Source organism: Salvelinus namaycush, chromosome 8 (genome assembly GCF_016432855.1).
Source record: "Salvelinus namaycush isolate Seneca chromosome 8, SaNama_1.0, whole genome shotgun sequence".
NCBI lineage: Eukaryota > Metazoa > Chordata > Actinopteri > Salmoniformes > Salmonidae > Salvelinus > Salvelinus namaycush.
This window is the reverse complement of record NC_052314.1, coordinates 60,213,971-60,231,633: the sequence shown is the minus strand read 5'-3', so window position 1 is coordinate 60,231,633 and position 17,663 is coordinate 60,213,971. Positions and strand designations below refer to the sequence as shown.

The following is a 17,663-nucleotide window of genomic DNA, read 5'->3' as shown; positions in this document are numbered from 1 at the left end:
GGGGGGGTCAGGAAGGGTTTAAAAGATCAACCCCCCCAAAATATTGACAAAATGCTCTTAGTGCTTTGCCTCTTCACACCTCGCCATGGCAACCGCTGATAGTCTCCCACGCTGGCATCTGCTGCCCACAGTCTGCCAACTGTGCCCTCAGCCCTCTCTATCACTCTTCCCCCACCCCCCCTTCTCTCTTCTAAACTCCATACCGAAACCCATTCAGAATAGTCTAGCTTTTTCCCAAAGAGTGGCCTACACTGTATATAAACAATTCAATGTGTCGGTGTCCTACTGTATGTGATTGCAGTAAAAAGTATGACTCTGAAAAGCCCTAGGTAAGGAGACCGGATTTATCAAACGAAAATCTGGGAATGTAATTATTTATTTATTTTTACGGGTATAGCCGCGCAAAAAAATAAAATAAAATAAAATGTAAAAAAAGTGGCATGCCCTGGAACTATATTTAACTATCAATTTCCGCTGTAGTTCTTTCCAATACTTTCATTAATTAAGACACAAAATGGATTACCCCTCCAGTTCTCTTAATCTTAGCCCATCTAGTAATTCAAAAACCACCCAAGTCTGGTAGCCTATGCTGTTGGAGACACTTTCTAGCCATGGTTATTCATGGGATGGTTAGTACATCACCAATCAAACGTTCTTATAAAAAGGTCCAACAAGGACATTTTTCAGGGACAGACCACCAAAACCGGGGACTGGCAGCAGAAAACAGGGATGTCTGGTCACCCTAGGTATCTCTAATAGGTTATAATTGCATATGATTAGTAAGTACTTATGTACTAGGGATGTACTTGTTTCACTTCACAAACTAACTGCCCCCATTGGTCCTATTACCTATCATGAGCTCTCAAGGCTTACAAGTCAAATTTTGAAAATACGCCAGTCGTGGTTGGCAGAGTCGGGGCTAATATCATCAAAATCAGAAGTTGGGAGAGAACACAATAGTAGCAAGTTCCATCTAGGTTGTGTGTGTGTACGTTCACTGAGTTTTGAGAGGACAAGGAGACTAACTGGAAGTTGTAGTGTCCAGCGCCCTCTTCAGGTGAAACTGTGTCACTTCTTCTAGTTCAGACTTCCAAGGGCTGAGACAAGAATCAAGATGTCCTTGTAGAACAGAGGTATAGCTACTGAATCATTTCACTGTAAAAGCTCTTTCACTCTCACAAGGACACGCTCTCTCTCAGAAGTAGAAACCGATAGTACGAGCAAGCAGTTGGCGACAGGAGAGCATTCCACCTTCCATCCAACTATTCTATAGTTTTCCCAGAAATACATTTATTTTCCAGTGTGTGCCACCTGCTCTCATTTCACCCTCAAACTACCTGGTTTCCATGACAACTGCACAAAAACATCTCTCCTTTCCCGCTCGTTGGGGTTAAGAGCACCGGCCTCCATCTTCAGTGTTACATTAAAACCCCATCTGTGCTGCCGAGTAGTCCCTCTCTTCTTTGTTGGCCTCAGCTGTGTTGTCTGCGCGGGTGACGCTTTTTTCGCCGTTAAACAACAACTGCCTTTGCAACAACAGGGGATTGACTACTGCTTATTGTTAAGGGCTTGTCTGGTTTGAAAGAGGTTGTGCACTGTAATGAAAGGCAGCTATGAGGTGAGGCGAGAGAGAATGAGGATGAGTGTGAAAAAGCGCACCATGTGGTCTTGAGAGGAAAAAGCCGGCCCAGACAGATGGAGCCTAGCATCTGTGAGTGCGAGAGAGACCGGGCATCGGGGGGGTGAGAAAGCAGGAGTCAATCACCGCACACACTTCACATGTTGGACTGGCTAGTACTGTTCAAGTGGCTAGTGTGATTATGGCCTAGCAGCATGTCAGTTGGGGTTCACAGTTCACTAGCTGCTGAAGTGGCCGGCATGTTGCCCAGGCCTGGGTTCAACCATTCATTTCCCTTCAAATGCTTTAATTAAGATTGATTGACCTTGTTGGGAGCATTGGAACCAATGGAATAGACACAAAAATGCTAACACCGCTCATATGGCACTCCAGATAGGCTCAATCGAATGCTCCAAGTATTTCAAGGAAAGCTCATGCTGTTTTAACCTAGTTCTGACTTACATCGTTATGGAACCAGCATACAGTGAGTATACAAAACATTAAGAACACCTGCTCTTTCCATGACAGACTGACCAGGTGAAAGCTATGATCCCTTATTGATGTCACTTGCTAAATCCACTTCAAAATCAGTGTAGAGGAAGGAAGGGGACACATTATAGAATGATTGTTAAGACTTGAGACATGGATTGTGTAGGTGTGCCATTCATAGGGTTAAATGGGGAAGACAAAAGATTGAAGTACCTTTGAACGGGGTATGGTAGTAGGTGCCAGGCGCACCGGTTTGTGGGAAGCATTAGAGTCAACATGGGCCAACATCCGTGTGGAATGCTTTCGACACCTTGTAGAGTCTATGCCTCAACGAATTGGGTGGGGGTGCAACCCAAATTAAGGAAGTTGTTCCTAATATTTTGTACACTGTGTATATTGTAGGTTTTCACATTAACCTAAGGTTCCTCATTGTGGTGATATTAAAGTAAATCTTACCGCAGGGATAGTAGGTAGTGGTAGGTAACAACATCTCTACCCCGCTGATCCTCAACACTGGGGCCCCACAAGGGTGCGTTCTGAGCCCTCTCCTGTACTCCCTGTTCACCCACGACTGCGTGGCCATGCACGCCTCCAACTCAATCATCAAGTTTGCGGATGACACTAGTGGTAGGCTTGATTACCAACAACGACGAGACGGCCTACAGGGAGGAGGTGAGGGCCCTCGGAGTGTGATGTCAGGAAAATAACCTCACACTCAACGTCTACAAAACAAAGGAGATGATTGTGGACTTCAGGAAACAGCAGAGGGAGCACCCCCCTATCCACATCGACGGGTCAGTAGTGGAGAAGGTGGAAAGTTTTAAGTTCCTCGGTGTACACATCACGGACAAACTGAATTGGTCCACCCACACAGACAGCGTTGTGAAGAAGGCGCAGCAGCGCCTCTTCAACCTCAGGAGGCTGAAGAAATTCGGCTTGTCACCAAAAGCACTCACAAACTTCTACAGATGCACAATCGAGAGCATCCTGTCGGGCTGTATCACCGCCTGGTACGGCAACTGCTCCGCCCACAACCGTAAGGCTCTCCAGAGGGTAGTGAGGACTGCACAACGCATCACCGGGGGCAAACTACCTGCCCTCCAGGACACCTACACCACCCAATGTCACAGGAAGGCCATAAAGATCATCAAGGACAACAACCACCCAAGCCACTGCCTGTTCACCCCGCTATCATCCAGAAGGCGAGGTCAGTACAGGTGCATCAAAGCAGGGACCGAGAGACTGAAAAACAGCTTCTATCTCAAGGCCATCAGACTGTTAAACAGCCACCACTAACATTTTTTATTTATTTTTATCCCCTTTTCTCCCCAATTTTCGTGGTATCCAATCGCTAGTAATTACTATCTTGTCTCATCGCTACAACTCCTGTACGGGCTCGGGAGAGACGAAGGTCGAAAGCCATGCGTCCTCCGAAGCACAACCCAACCAAGCCGCACTGCTTCTTAACACAGCGCGCCTCCAACCCGGAAGCTAGCCGCACCAATGTGTCGGAGGAAACACCGTGTACCTGGCCCCCTTGGTTAGCGCGCACTGCGCCCGGCCCGCCACAGGAGTCGCTGGAGCGCGATGAGACAAGGATATCCCTACCGGCCAAACCCTCCCTAACCCGGACGACGCTATGCCAATTGTGCGTCGCCCCACGGACCTCCCGGTCGCGGCCGGCTGCGACAGAGCCTGGGCGCGAACCCAGAGACTCTGGTGGCGCAGTTAGCACTGCGATGCAGTGCCCTAGACCACTGCGCCACCCGGGAGGCCCCTGCCACCACTAACATTTAGCGGCCGCTGCCAACATACTGACTCAACTCCAGCCACTTTAATAATGGGAATTGATGGAAATTATGTAAAAATGTACCACTAGCCACTTTAAACAATGCCACTAAATATAATGTTTACATACCCTACATTACTCATCGCATATGTATATGTATATACTGTACTCTATATCATCTACTGCATCTTGCCATCTTTATGTAATACATGTATCACTAGCCACTTTAAACTATGCCACTTTATGTTTACATACCCTACATTACTCATCTCATATGTATATACTGTACTCTATACCATCTACTGCATCTTGCCTATGCCGTTCTGTACCATCACTCATTCATATATCTTTATGTACATATTCTTTATCCCTTTACACTTGTGTGTATAAGGTAGTAGTTGTGGAATTGTTAGGTTAGATTACTTGTTGGTTATTACTGCATTGTCGGAACTAGAAGCACAAGCATTTCGCTACACTCGCATTAACATCTGCTAACCATGTGTATGTGACAAATAAAATTTGATTTTGGTACTATAGTGATGTCCCCAGGTAGATCCTACCATAAGGATACTTGGTAGTGGACTGTGGTACTATAGTGATGTCCCTAGGTAGATCCTACCATAAGGATACTTGGTAGTGGACTGTGGTACTATAGTGATGTCCCTAGGTAGATCCTACCATAAGGATACTTGGTAGTGGACTGTGGTACTATAGTGATGACCCTAGGTAGATCCTACCATAAGGATACTTGGTAGTGGACTGTGGTACTATAGTGATGTCCCTAGGTAGATCCTACCATAAGGATACTTGGTAGTGGACTGTGGTACTATAGTGATGTCCCTAGGTAGATCCTACCATAAGGATACTTGGTAGTGGACTGTGGTACTATAGTGATGTCCCTAGGTAGATCCTACCATAAGGATACTTGGTAGTGGACTGTGGTACTATAGTGATGTCCCTAGGTAGATCCTACCATAAGGATACTTGGTAGTGGACTGTGGTACTATAGTGATGTCCCTAGGTAGATCCTACCATAAGGATACTTGGTAGTGGACTGTGGTACTATAGTGATGTCCCTAGGTAGATCCTACCATAAGGATACTTGGTAGTGGACTGTGGTACTATAGTGATGTCCCTAGGTAGATCCTACCATATGGATACTTGGTAGTGGACTGTGGTACTATAGTGATGTTCCTTGGTAGATCCTACCATAAGGATATTTGGTATCCAGTCTGTCGTCAGCAGAGCGGGACCAGGGCAGCAGGTCATCATCACAGCCGTTGGGCATGCCGTTGTAGCCGATGCCCACTATCTTATTCTCCTGGTTAACAATACATGCTCCAACCTAGGGGGGGAAACACAGAGAGAGAGACAGAGAGAGAGAGACAGAGACCGAGAGTTCATTTAACGTTCAGACAGAGTGTGCATATTATTTCTCAACTGTGTTGCATCTAGGCTAGAAGATGTGACTGGGCGTATCATTGTTCCCCCTCAACAACAAAAAATGGCAAAACATTATGTATTTGGGTGAGAAGATATTTTTCTACCCAATCTAGCCTAGCATGTAGGTCTAAGAATTTAACATTGATGCAAGTATACAGTGGGCTCCAAAATTACTGGTACCCCTGACTGGCAATGCACAAACAATACTTAAAAAAATAACAATATAATTATAGAGAGACTCAAAATACCAACATGTGAGAAATACTGTACTTTATTAATGTTTCAATGGAACCAACCAAAATCATACAATGATTTAATACAAAATTAATGTCACCAAAATCAAGGTTTTATAATTATTGGCACTCCTCATTTAGTACTTAGTGCAACCACCTCTGGCAAGGATAAACAGCATGGAGTCTTAACCTTGTCAAACATTACAGGAAAGGGAACACATTTGGAGGGATTTTGGACCATTCCTCTATGCAGATCCTTTCAAGATCCTTCACGTTCTTGGGTTTGCGCTTATCAACTGCCCTCAACTCAGCCCACAGGTTTTCGATTGGATTGAGGTCCAGCGACAGATGGCCATGGCAGAACATTGATTTTGTTGTCACAGAACCATTTCTGTGTGGATCTTGAGGTATGTTTTGGGTCATTGTCTTGTTGGAAAGTCCACCTATGGCCAAGTCCCAGACTTCTGGCAAAGGCAACCAGATTGTCAGCCAAAATTGCCTGATACTTGGTGGAATTCATTATGCCATCAAATCTTAACCAGTGGCCTTGGATCTCTGGAATTATAACAGCCGCAAAACATCACTGACCCATCCCCATATTTCACCATGGGTATGAGGTGCCTCTCCTTGTATGCATCTCTGTTTCGACAGCAAACATGCCGATGCTGTATCTGACCAAAACGTTCAATTTTGGTCTCATCTGACCACAGCACCTTCTTCCAGTCATAATTTAAATGATGTTTGGCAAACTCCAAGCATTTGCGTCTGTGTCTTGGGGTCAGAAAGGGCTTTCTTCTGGCAGCCCTTCCAAAGAGCCTGTGGTTGTGGAGGTGGCGTCTGATGGTGCTTTTTGAAACCTGGTGACACCAAGATGCCACCAAGGCCTGCAATTCTTTCACAGTGATTCATGGGGATTTTGTTGCTTCTCTCACCATCCTCCTCCCTATCCTGGGGGGCAAAATGCATTTGCATCCTCTACCCGTAAGGTTTTCAAGTGTTCCATATCTTTTGATTTTTTTTAAATAATTGCCCTGACAGTGCTCAGTCGTTTGTGGATCTTCTTGTAGCCATTACCAGATTTATGAAGGTCTACGACCATCTGTCTCTTTTGAACTGCCAGTTCTTTTGTTTTCTTCATGGTGTTGGATGGCAAAGGGATATTGCATGTGTGTTACCTCATTATACCCTAGTGAAACAGGAAGTGATGTAATGGCTCAATATAGTTCCTTGACACTTCAATGAATTAAATTCCACTTATTTAAGTTTCTGGTTTAATTTTGGTATATGTTACTTACAATCATCTTTAAGGGTGCCATTAATTGTGAAACCTTGATTTGGAGGACATTGATTTTTAATTAAATCAATAAATGATTTTGGTGGGTTCCATTGAAACATTAATAAAAGTACAGTATCTCACATGTTGGTATTTTGAGTCTCTCTATGATTATATTGATTATATTTTTTAAAGTATTGTTTTTGCATTGCCAGTCAGGGGTGGCAGTAATTTTGGAGCCCACTGTATGTAAGTAGAGGCAGAGCAACTTGGCATGAAGGGTGGAGGTCAATGTTCAGTGGTTTAGAGAGTTGGGAAAGAGAAGAGGGCTCTCCAGCTGAGAGCTAGGCCAATTAGAGATGGAGCGAGAGAGATGAGAGTGGGGGGGAAGGGGACATCAACTTATCAGGAATCACATGCAAGCACAAAACCTCTACTCCACCATAACGAACACAGTGGAACAGCCAATCAGGAGGGATTCTAATCTAACTCACAAAAACATTGACGTTTTCTAACCACTTCTTGGCTAATAATGATCGGTCATCTAACCAATGAGGGTGCGGAACCGTATGCCCTTCACTGTACTGTTAGTTTTCTCCAGGTGAACTGGCATAGCTCCAACACATCAAACGACCTAGAGAGCCCACCCCCCGCCATGGCTCTCCCCAGGACGCTGTGCTTTGATCAGGGCTAGAAACGCTCCGCCAGGCCCCTTATCACTTTAAAAAGACCCACTCACCCCCCCCCCCCCTAGCCTCACCCCATCCATCAATACATCAACCCCCCCCTACTCTCCACCCAGCTCCATCACTCATATGTTAGAATGATAAAAGTGTGTCAGAGAAATGTGTGAAAGACGAAGTCAACCATAGAGACCGAGAGGGAGAGACAAAAAGACGAGCGAGTCAGAGAGGGAGAGAGCGCGAAATGATAGAGGGTCCTTCTCTGTGTCATAGGACTGACTAAGACAAAGTCAGACGAAGCTTGAAGATGATACGTAGTGTAGCTGTTCAGATCACAGATCAAATTAAGTTCAGTCTCGACTCGCGTCCCCTTGGATTTGTGCTATGCACACATGCGCCTGTCTAGAGAGCATTGCTGAATTAATGTAGGGGGCCTATTTGAAGGGTACATCTGACGAGGGAAGAGGGTAAAGACTAGAGAGAGCTGAGCCTTAAAACAGAGGCTGTAGTGTACACACGACCACATTGACAGAGGGGGGGGGGGGGGGCGACGACTAAGAAACAGTGGCTTCTTGAGAGAGTGCCCACTGAGGGATAAGCTACCGCACTTTCTTGTTGGTGGACTGCGTCAACTAAGGTGGTCAGATAAATGGGGGGGAATTGTGGCAAAAGCGGAAGGCGGAAGCTTCGTCCTTCGGCCCCCCCGTGGCGGTCTGTAAACACAGAGGCCTCGCGAGGACCCGTCGCTGAGAGACATGAAACGGCGCCAGATATCCCTTTCTTCCGAGAGGGAAAAAGGAGAAAATAAAGGAAGGATAGACGACTAAAGCGCCAACCCTCTGTTTCATCCTCACACTGTTTTGATCAGGGAAGGCTTGGCTGGCTTAAAAACTTTTCTTTCTGTCGTTCTTCTAATCCCCATCGCCTCCACCTCTCTCTCTCTCTCGTGGAGACAAGACAACATCCTGAACTAGTTTAGAAAGGAGAGGTCATTAGAGAAGACTTGTTGAAATTTCCTACCTTTCTTTCTCGCTCTCATTCCCTCTGTCTCTTGATCTCCCCCCCAATCGTTCTTTCTGGGCTGGTTGGTAACTAGTGCCGTCAGAAAGTATTCTCACCTCCTGACTTTTTCCACATTTAGTTGTGTTAGACAGAATTTTAAATGGATTATATTTAGATTCTCGGTCACTGGCCCACACACACAATAATCCATAATGTCAAAGTAGAATTATGTTTTTAGAAATATTTTTTACAAAATTGAAAAGCTGAAATGTCTTGAGTCAATAAGTATTCAACCCCTTTGTTATGGCAAGGCTAAATAAGAAACATTTTACTCCTGAACTTAACAAATCACAATAAGTTGCATGGACTCACTGTGTGCAGTAATTATGTTTAACGTGATTTCTGAATGACTGCCTCATCTCTGTACCCCACACATGCAATTATCTGTAAGTTCCCTCAATTGAGCAGTGAATTTCAAACACAGATTCAACCACAAAGACCAGGGAGGTTTTCTAGACACGCATCTCATGTGCACTCACTCGCGCACACACACAGAACAAAGCCAAGGGGACTTTGAAACAGTTAGAGTTGAATGGCTGTGATCGGAGAAAACTGAAGATGGAGCCACAACATTGTACCACTCTTCATATTTTCAAGCATGGTGGTGGTGGCATCATGTTATGGGTATGCTTGTCATTGGCAAGGACTATGGAGTTTTTTGGGATGAAAAGAAATTGAATTTTTCACTTTGTCATTATGTGTAGATGGGTGAGTGAAAAAAAATCTATTTAATCCAGTTTGAATTCAGGCTTTAACACAATAAAATGTGGAACAAGTCAGAGGGTGTGAATACTTTCTAAAGGCACTAACTCCCAGCAGCAGGTGTGGAGTCAGAGGGAGGGAGGGATGGAGGATTACTGGATCCGTAGACCCCCTGCTGTGCCCCACTGGCCTCTCCCCCCTCCGTCCCCCTTCCCCTGGGGTTGAGCTTATCACAGAGGAGCAGAGCCAGCTCTCATCGAGGGCTGGGCGATATGGCCAGCATATCATGGTATTTTTCTCATGTTTGACGGTATATTTTAGTATTTTATTAGGATCCCCATTGTTGCAAAAGCAGCAGCTACTCTTCCAGGGGTCCACACAAAACGTGACATAATGTAGAACATTAATAGACAAAAACAGCTCAAGGACAGAACATGTAAAAGATGTATAGGCACACGTAGCCTACATATCAATACATACACACAAACTATCTACGTCAATTAGGGGAGAGATGTGCCGTGAGGTGTTGCTTAATCTGTTTTTTGAAACCAGGTTTGCACTTAATTTGAGCAATATGAGATGGAACAGAGTTCCAAACAATAATGGCTCTATATAATACTGTACACTTTCTTGAATTTGGAGACTGTGAAAAGACCCCTGGTGGCATGTCTGGTGGGGTAAGTGTGTATGCGTGTCAGAGCTGTGCGTAAATTGACGATGCAAACAATTTGGGATTTTCAACACAATGTTTTTTTAATAAAAATAAGTGATTCAATTTGTAGCCAAGAGAGACTGGCATGCATAGTATTTATATAATCCTTCTGATTACAATGAAGAGCCAGGCGTGCCACTCTGTTCTGGGCCAGCAGCAGCTTAACTAAGTCTTTCCTTGCGGCACTCGACTGGACAATAAATAAGATTAGATAAAACTAGAGCCTGCAGGACTTACTTTGTGGAGTGTGTTGTCAAAAAAGCAGGACATCTCTATCACAGACAAACCTCTCCCCATCTTTACAACCATTGAGTCTACACGTTTTGACCATGATAGATTGTAAACTAAGGTAACACCAAGTAATTTAGTCTCCTCAACTTCTTCAACAGCCACACCATTCATTACCAGATTCAGCTGAGGTTTAGAACTTAGGGAATGATTTGTACCAAATACAATGCTCTTAGTTTTAGAGATGTTCAGGACCAGTTTATTACTGGCCACCCATTCCAAAACAGACTGCAGCTCTTTAAGGGTTTCAGTGACTTCATTAGCTGTGGTTCATATGTTGACGATATTATTTTATGGTATTTTATGGTTTTGAATAATATATATATTTTTTTTATTATTTATGAGTAGTGCGTGACCCTAGGGTGGCAGCACAAGTGATTTCAATGGGTCTCTCTCCATTCTGATTGTTTTATACTGTTCAATTAAACTTCAACTCAGAATTCTTCGTCATTTTCATAAATGTCTGCATTTCCTGCACTAATTTGAGATCATATCCACACTGCCACATAGCGCTGCACATTATTGGCAAATGTTGCAATTGTGATTTTTAACCAAATGTTGCAATTGCAATTTGACTTGCGATTTAAACACTTGGGTGAACTGTTGGAATCATGGAAATATAATTTTTATTTTAATCCAATAGTTAGAATATAATAGTGGGCATACAGTGTTGTTTGACATGACAACGAATGAAAATGCCAGGGAGGAGTTGTGACAGGGTAGGAACCAAAGTGTTGGTCAGTGTTTCCTTCGGGACACTATAATCTTTGGCTACATTAAAAATGTTGATCTCTCTTCACTACTTCATGTAGCTTACATACTCATGCTTTGCCTAATACTCTTTGGTTTAGAAGCATGTTGCACAAACATGCTGATTTAGGCCTAAATCTTCACTGGTATCAGGCTGTATAGCTAGCTACGTTTGCTCTGACTCGGTACATGTATTAGCTAGCTATAACGAGCATTTAGCATTAGCAGTTAACACGATTTAGTGGCAAGTTGCTAAGAAAAGAGAATAGCTGTTTGCAGATGTAAGAAACAAACTAATAGTGTAATTATAGAATGCTTGTGGATTTCTATTATTGAACGCAAGTGTCTCGTGGTCGAGCAACAACAAAAGCGCTCCTTGAGTGACAGGGGGCGGGGCTTGGGGGAGAGAGACTTTTGTATTTACTCACACACACTAAAGTGCACATATACACTTTCATACATCTGGATCGAGTAATTTATTGATTTAAATTCCCTAATAAACCCTGCATAGTCCAGACTTCCCTCAAGACATACCTTTTTGCCCAAATACTTTTAGGATTGAAAAGGATTGAAAACCTGTAGCCATTTTTCCCCCCTCCATTATACTGATATCCCTCACTCCGTCCATCCACTTCTGTGGGTCAGAAATCCATTTCAAAACAAGCTCTAGGTCGATCACCAAACTAGACAGCAGTGCAGACAGGGGGTATAGGTGTCGAAACAAATCAAAACCGACATCCAACCAGAAAACCAATCCCTGACTAAGGCAGACTAGGGCTAAGCCCCCCAACTGCTTGAAACACCCCCCAAACCAGGTGCTTGCCCCACAGCCAGGAACTCTGGGAACTCAATCAAATACCCGCCGCCGTCTTGACCGGCAGTGTCAAAGAAAGGCGTCCGTGCCAGGGCCTGATCAGAAAAGCAGGGAGGCCTTATTGAGGGCGAAGGGCCTGGCATCTGGATTAATATTTAACAACAGGCGGGGCAATGGACGCCTTACACAGCCGTGGTAGAGGGAGAAATGGAGAGAAAGCAGGTTGGAGGGCTGGGGGGGGGTCAGGATCAATGACGAGGGGGGTAGGGGGTGGTAATGTTACCTAGGATCTTGAATGCTTCTTTGAGTTGTGTGTGTATATATAATATATATATGCGTTTACCTGTGAGCTGGGATCCTTGCTTCTCTGAGCTGACAGGAAGGCTACAGCCATGAAATATTCAGGCCACTCCAGGTAGTCCTCACGCTTCTTCGTCTGAGCAGGATCAGAGGACGGGGTCCTGATGGAGGGGAAGAGAGGAGAGGGAGAAAGGACAGAGAGAAAAGAAAATGGAGAAAGGTCAGAACGGGAGAGAAAAAAATGGAGACAAAAGAAAATGGAGGTCAGAAAAATGGGCGAAAGAAAGGTGAGGAAGAGAAAGAGAGAAGAGGAAAAGAGAAAAGGAGGGTAGCGTTAGAGGTTGAGGAGGGAGAGGGAAGGAGAACGGGTGAGTCAGAGGGATAAGACAGAATAGAAGGAAAGTGACAAGGTAGTGAGGGATGGCGTAAAACCAAAAATAGAACCTTCAAAAGGCTAATTTGTCAAAAAGGAGCAGTCAGTGGCATTGTTCGCAGGTTTCACTAGAGGTCAGCATGATGTAGTCTCGGTCTCCGTCCTCTTGCTCTACAAAGGAACACGCGTGCCGCCGTGAACGCGAACACAAGTTCAGTCGGACACTTCACACACATCCTCACACGGCCAACAGTGCGACGATTCAAAGGGCTTCAAACCTGGGTCTTAACCCAACGGAGAACAGACGCCCACTCCCTATAATTACAACACCCCTGTCTAGAGACCTCACTATCTCAGCGTACATTCTTCGGGTTTTGAAAACCATTATATCCTCTCTTTACTGCTGTGCTACAGGCCACTCACCCACCATTACGGATCCAGACACAGGAACCGGGAGCTATTATGGGTACAGTCGTAGAAAGTCCCACTGGGTCAGGCTGGAGCACCTTGGAAACTGAAGCAGCAGTACCCAGCAATTAAACCCTACCCATCTGGCTGTCACGCCAACCTAGGGCGGATCGTGCCATAGATCTAGGCCTAGATGCCATGTCTGCCTGTCTACAAAGCACTCTCTAAAGTGGATCCAAAGACACAGCGACGGCAGAAGAGGAAGGGATACTTTGAACTCCTCCACAGTTTGGAGTGTGATCTCTCGGCCGTGCGTTTCAACCTGGCAATTAAACCCTACCCACCTGGCTGTCACATGACTAAGAAATGAAAGAGCGTCCCTATTGCCCTAGGTTGGCAATCGAGACCCATTGCTGTCCGGCAACGCACCACGTCTGCCTGTCTACAAAGACAAGATCGGTGACGTCTTTCGCCCATACCCCCGCAGACACGACTGGACTAGAAAGAAATTAAGGGATCAAAGAGAGAAGGAGAAAGTCTGACACTTTGAACTCCTCCACAGCTCGCACTGTGAGATCTCTCGTCCCTACGTTTCAAAATTGGCTAATGGTTGCCAGCATGCGGAGCAAGAATGCCAAACGGGGACAAACTTTAAAGTGAAGTGACATTTCCAGGCGTTCGGACGCATTAAGTGGCGCACATCATAGGGCAGAGGGGCCGTCTTTGCTCAAAAGACAAAGAAACTGCTTGTGTGTTTTTCATTGCGGCTTGATCAAATGATGTGGCATATTGCATTTAATTAGGCCTAAAGAATCTAGTTAGAGAGGCTGTTGTAAAATCATTTACAGTTGATGTAGAGATTTGATTTGTTAAAAATGTTTAACAACACAAGATGAGAGGAATAAAACATGAATTGAAACACATTTTCGGTTGAGTAGGCCTCCACCTTCCAATACAGACTTTCAATTTGATCCAGCTTTTTAGGGAGTGTCTGACTCTTCCTTGATACATCTAATTAAGCATTAGTCTCCGGGGAAGCTTTGGTAGCTTAAACGTCTTCTGTTATCAATTTGTACAGATGGGCCTTCCTTCTCATTATTCATTAAAGCATCACTGCACCGGCCGCAAACCTTAATATCTCCCAACCTGACACCTGGTGGTGTTCACGCGGTCTTTCAGAAGCCTGGAATCTTCCTGCTGTCATATGTTCAAATGCTGACATAGAATTACAATGACTAGAACAGTCAGACATTCCAGTTCCCAATTGCATGCCGCTCAAGTTCAATTCATTGTAATTACATGGTTCTCCTATACTGCTCCAATGGCAGCTGCTGCTGTGGTCTCAGTGTCACCCTTCCCTCCAGGACATTAGTCCTTTAATGAGACGCAGATGAGTGTGTTCGCTCCCCTGGGCTCTACAGGCTTTCCCAGGCACCAGATTGTCATAGATGTCCTACACTCTGCAGAACGGTGGTCGGCCTTCCTGAACAGGATTTTCAACCGCACAGCTGCTGGGAGAAGAGATAACATGCCATGGGATAATGCTTCCTGGGCGTTCTCCCTTCTGGGGTTTATTATTCCCACAAATGCCTATTCCTTATTGGCTTAATGAGCGGGAGGATTAGGCTATCATCGCGCTTCCAAGCAGCACGTCAAAATAGGACTTTTCCTGGCTATACTCGGCCCTATATCGTAGGCTCTATCTGGGAACAGAATTTTGAAAATCAAGGCATTAGGCTACCTGGTTTAGTAAAAGTGCACAAAGCCGGTCAGAAAGGGACGCTCGACATAGTGAGTGGTATTAGGGAAGGCAGGAAGGCCCCTCAGAATGCCAAGTTTGCCAACATGCATGTTGCGTGGGGATGGAAATGTCAGAGGTACGCGACCTAACTCAATACATGCACCCTATGGTTGCTACCATAGAATTAGGAATTTAATAGGACATTTATGGTTGCAACCAGTTCAGAGTTGATATGGAATACGCCGGCCTATATGCCTAGCCTTCAGCCCCAGCATTCTTCACAGCAATGATGAGAATGCAAACGCAGAGCTTGGTCAGAAGAACATGAACAAACTGTCAACTCGATGGCAAGCAACAGTTGCTCTGAAGGCAGCCTAAAGAGTTCAGGCTGAGGGTTGATATGGAAAAGGTAAAGGCCTTCAGCCAAAGCATTCTTCACATCAATGAAGGTGATACAAGTGTAAGCAGAGCAGAGAGTCGAATACATTTGAAGGCTGAACTAGTAAAAAGAGAACAGCGGTGTGCCATACACTGAAAAATATTTATGATGAAGGACAAACATGATGCAACCAGTCTCAAAATGCCATCCAGATTTCAATCAAACACATCTGGAACTCAAGCCTTCATAACAGCGTGAAATCACGGTGCAAAGAGACCGTTATCGAGCCTGTAGAAAGGCCCTGGGAGGCACCGGCTCATTTTGGGGGATCAAAACAGCCAAAGTGGGCCCTCAGCCAGCTAAAAGTGGTGGTGAAGAGGGCCAGGGGCCACAGGGGTTGGCCCAGGTCCTCTTCACCTTTCTGGGCTCCTGGCACTCTGCTGGGTGACGGGAACCCCTCCAGGTGTGTGCGAGACGGTTGAGGGCATGTTACGGGTGGAGCTAGAGTGCTCCTCGTGTTTGACATTTGACACAGAGTCAGAGTGAGTGTGGTTGGGACTAGGAGTAGTGTGTGTGGGATGTGTGTGTTTGTCCTCATTGCCCTCCTGAGCGTTAGCTTATTCCCTGTGCCAACACTGCTGCCATTCCATGGGCACACACTCAAGGGTGGGCGGGAGACACGTCATCCCTTTTTGAGGGCCACTTATTCATATAGCACTAGTTTCCGCTGAAGAGAAACTGTGTGTGCGTGCGTGCGTGTGTGTGCGCGTCACGGCTTATGCAGGCTCCATATTCTACATCTTACACATCCCGCCCGCATGTCTTTCACCAAGATGGGATAGGGAACTAAGGGGAGTAGGGAGAATATTACCTGATGCTAAATACAAAACAGACACAGGAGGGGGGGGGGGGTGACTAAGTGATAATCATGTCTGAAGAGGATAGGGTGATATTTTATCCCGAGAATGGCTACAGTGGTTTCTAAGGTGTGAAATCCTTTTTCTGACTTTCTGTGTCGAGAGAGAGACGACCACGGAATGTGATGACTGTTGAAGCTGCCAACCCTCCCCAGTCTGTGTCGCTCTCTCTCTCTCTCTCACACACACACACACACACACACACACACACCTTGTTCCCAATGCAGTTAGTCGGCAGGTATACATTATAGCTAAGTGCCTAGCTTGAATGTGACCTTATTTCAATATACTGTACAGTAACTTAGCTATCTAGCTATCTTACATGTCTAATGACTTTCTGAAAATGCTGCTAACAACAAACGCGAGCTATGTTTATTTATTGAAGTTGTGTGTTATCAAAGAACTGAAGGAGTTACGTTAGCTAGCTAGCTACTACTACTTAGCCTAGCTAGCTAGTCCTACTGTAAAACGCATGCAATCAAACAACTGACAATTCGCTGCTAACTTCAAAGTGAAAAGTAAAAACAAAAAAAAGTTACCCATTCAGTTGAGATGTCTCGTTCTTAATTTCTTGGCTCATCTTTGCTTCTGTGCTGGCAAGCTGCATGTGATGTGTCGCCTAGCTGATACTTGCATACTGCGTCACAGATAGGACGTAGGACACAACACAAGCATGAAAATCTCCCGCGCTTGAAAATGTCACGAGGTCCAACCACCAGCCTATATTAGGGAATGTGTAAATCCACGTAGTTGTCTTGTTGAACAAACATCTGTAGAGCGCGCCAAACTACAGTTAGCCTTCCAAGGTGGACTTCTGTGAACAATATGTAAAACCTGCGAAATGTGTGCTCTCTGCCACTGTAAACTGAAGCTGCATACGACCAAAAACAGTAAAGTGAGGGACAGAATATATCCTCCCCCGCCACTACGTGGCAGTCATGTGTCTTACTAAAACCACAGATAAAATAAGGGAGATTGTACCATAATTCTGTTACCGAACTTTACATCTGCATCAGGGAAGAACAGTTACAGTAACACACCTCTGACTCTCTGTGATGACACACACAGCCACACACCTCTGACTCTCTGTGATGACACACACAGCCACACACCTCTGACTCTCTGTGATGACACACACAGCCACACACCTCTGACTCTCTGTGATGACACACACAGCCACACACCTCTGACTCTCTGTGATGACACACACAGCCACACACCTCTGACTCTCTGTGATGACACACACAGTCACACAGCTAGCTCCTTGTTCTATGTGGCTAAGTTTTCCAAAAACGATGTTAAATATCTGCCCTGAATTAAGATTCAAAGATGTCTGCAGAAAGAATGGGGTGTCAGCTATGACATGACACCTTGACTTTGAAAACATCTATTTTGGTTATTGAACTACAGTAAGTGAAGTGGATTTCACTTGGTAACTGAATTGCAGTAACAGAATTACATCATGGGTCCCAGATCTGTACTACACAGAAATTCCTAATTATAGAATTCTGCATCTTATTTTACCCTTATTTTACCAGGTAAGTTGACTGAGAACACATTCTCATTTACAGCAACGATCTGGGGAATAGTTACAGGGGAGAGGAGGGAGGATGAATCAGCCAACTGTAAACTGGGGATGATTAGGTGGCTATGATGGTACAGTATGAAGACCAGATTGGGAATTTAGCG

The 17,663-nt window shown here is 45.0% G+C and overlaps 1 protein-coding gene across 1 annotated transcript in view; it reads right to left on the bottom strand.

Annotated features, from left to right (window-relative positions):
- The window catches only part of LOC120051991 (deoxycytidylate deaminase-like), a 47,687-nt gene extending 31,042 nt beyond the window's left edge, over window positions 1-16,645 (bottom strand). Inside the window, exons 1-3 of the mRNA XM_038998870.1 lie at window positions 16,514-16,645; window positions 12,200-12,317; window positions 5,106-5,241 (exon numbers count right to left, since the gene is read on the bottom strand). Of these exons, the coding sequence (XP_038854798.1) occupies window positions 5,106-5,241; window positions 12,200-12,317; window positions 16,514-16,581 (322 nt within the window). The 5' untranslated portion in view covers window positions 16,582-16,645. The remainder of the gene's footprint in view (window positions 1-5,105; window positions 5,242-12,199; window positions 12,318-16,513) is intronic.
- Between the last annotated feature and the right edge of the window lie 1,018 nt (window positions 16,646-17,663).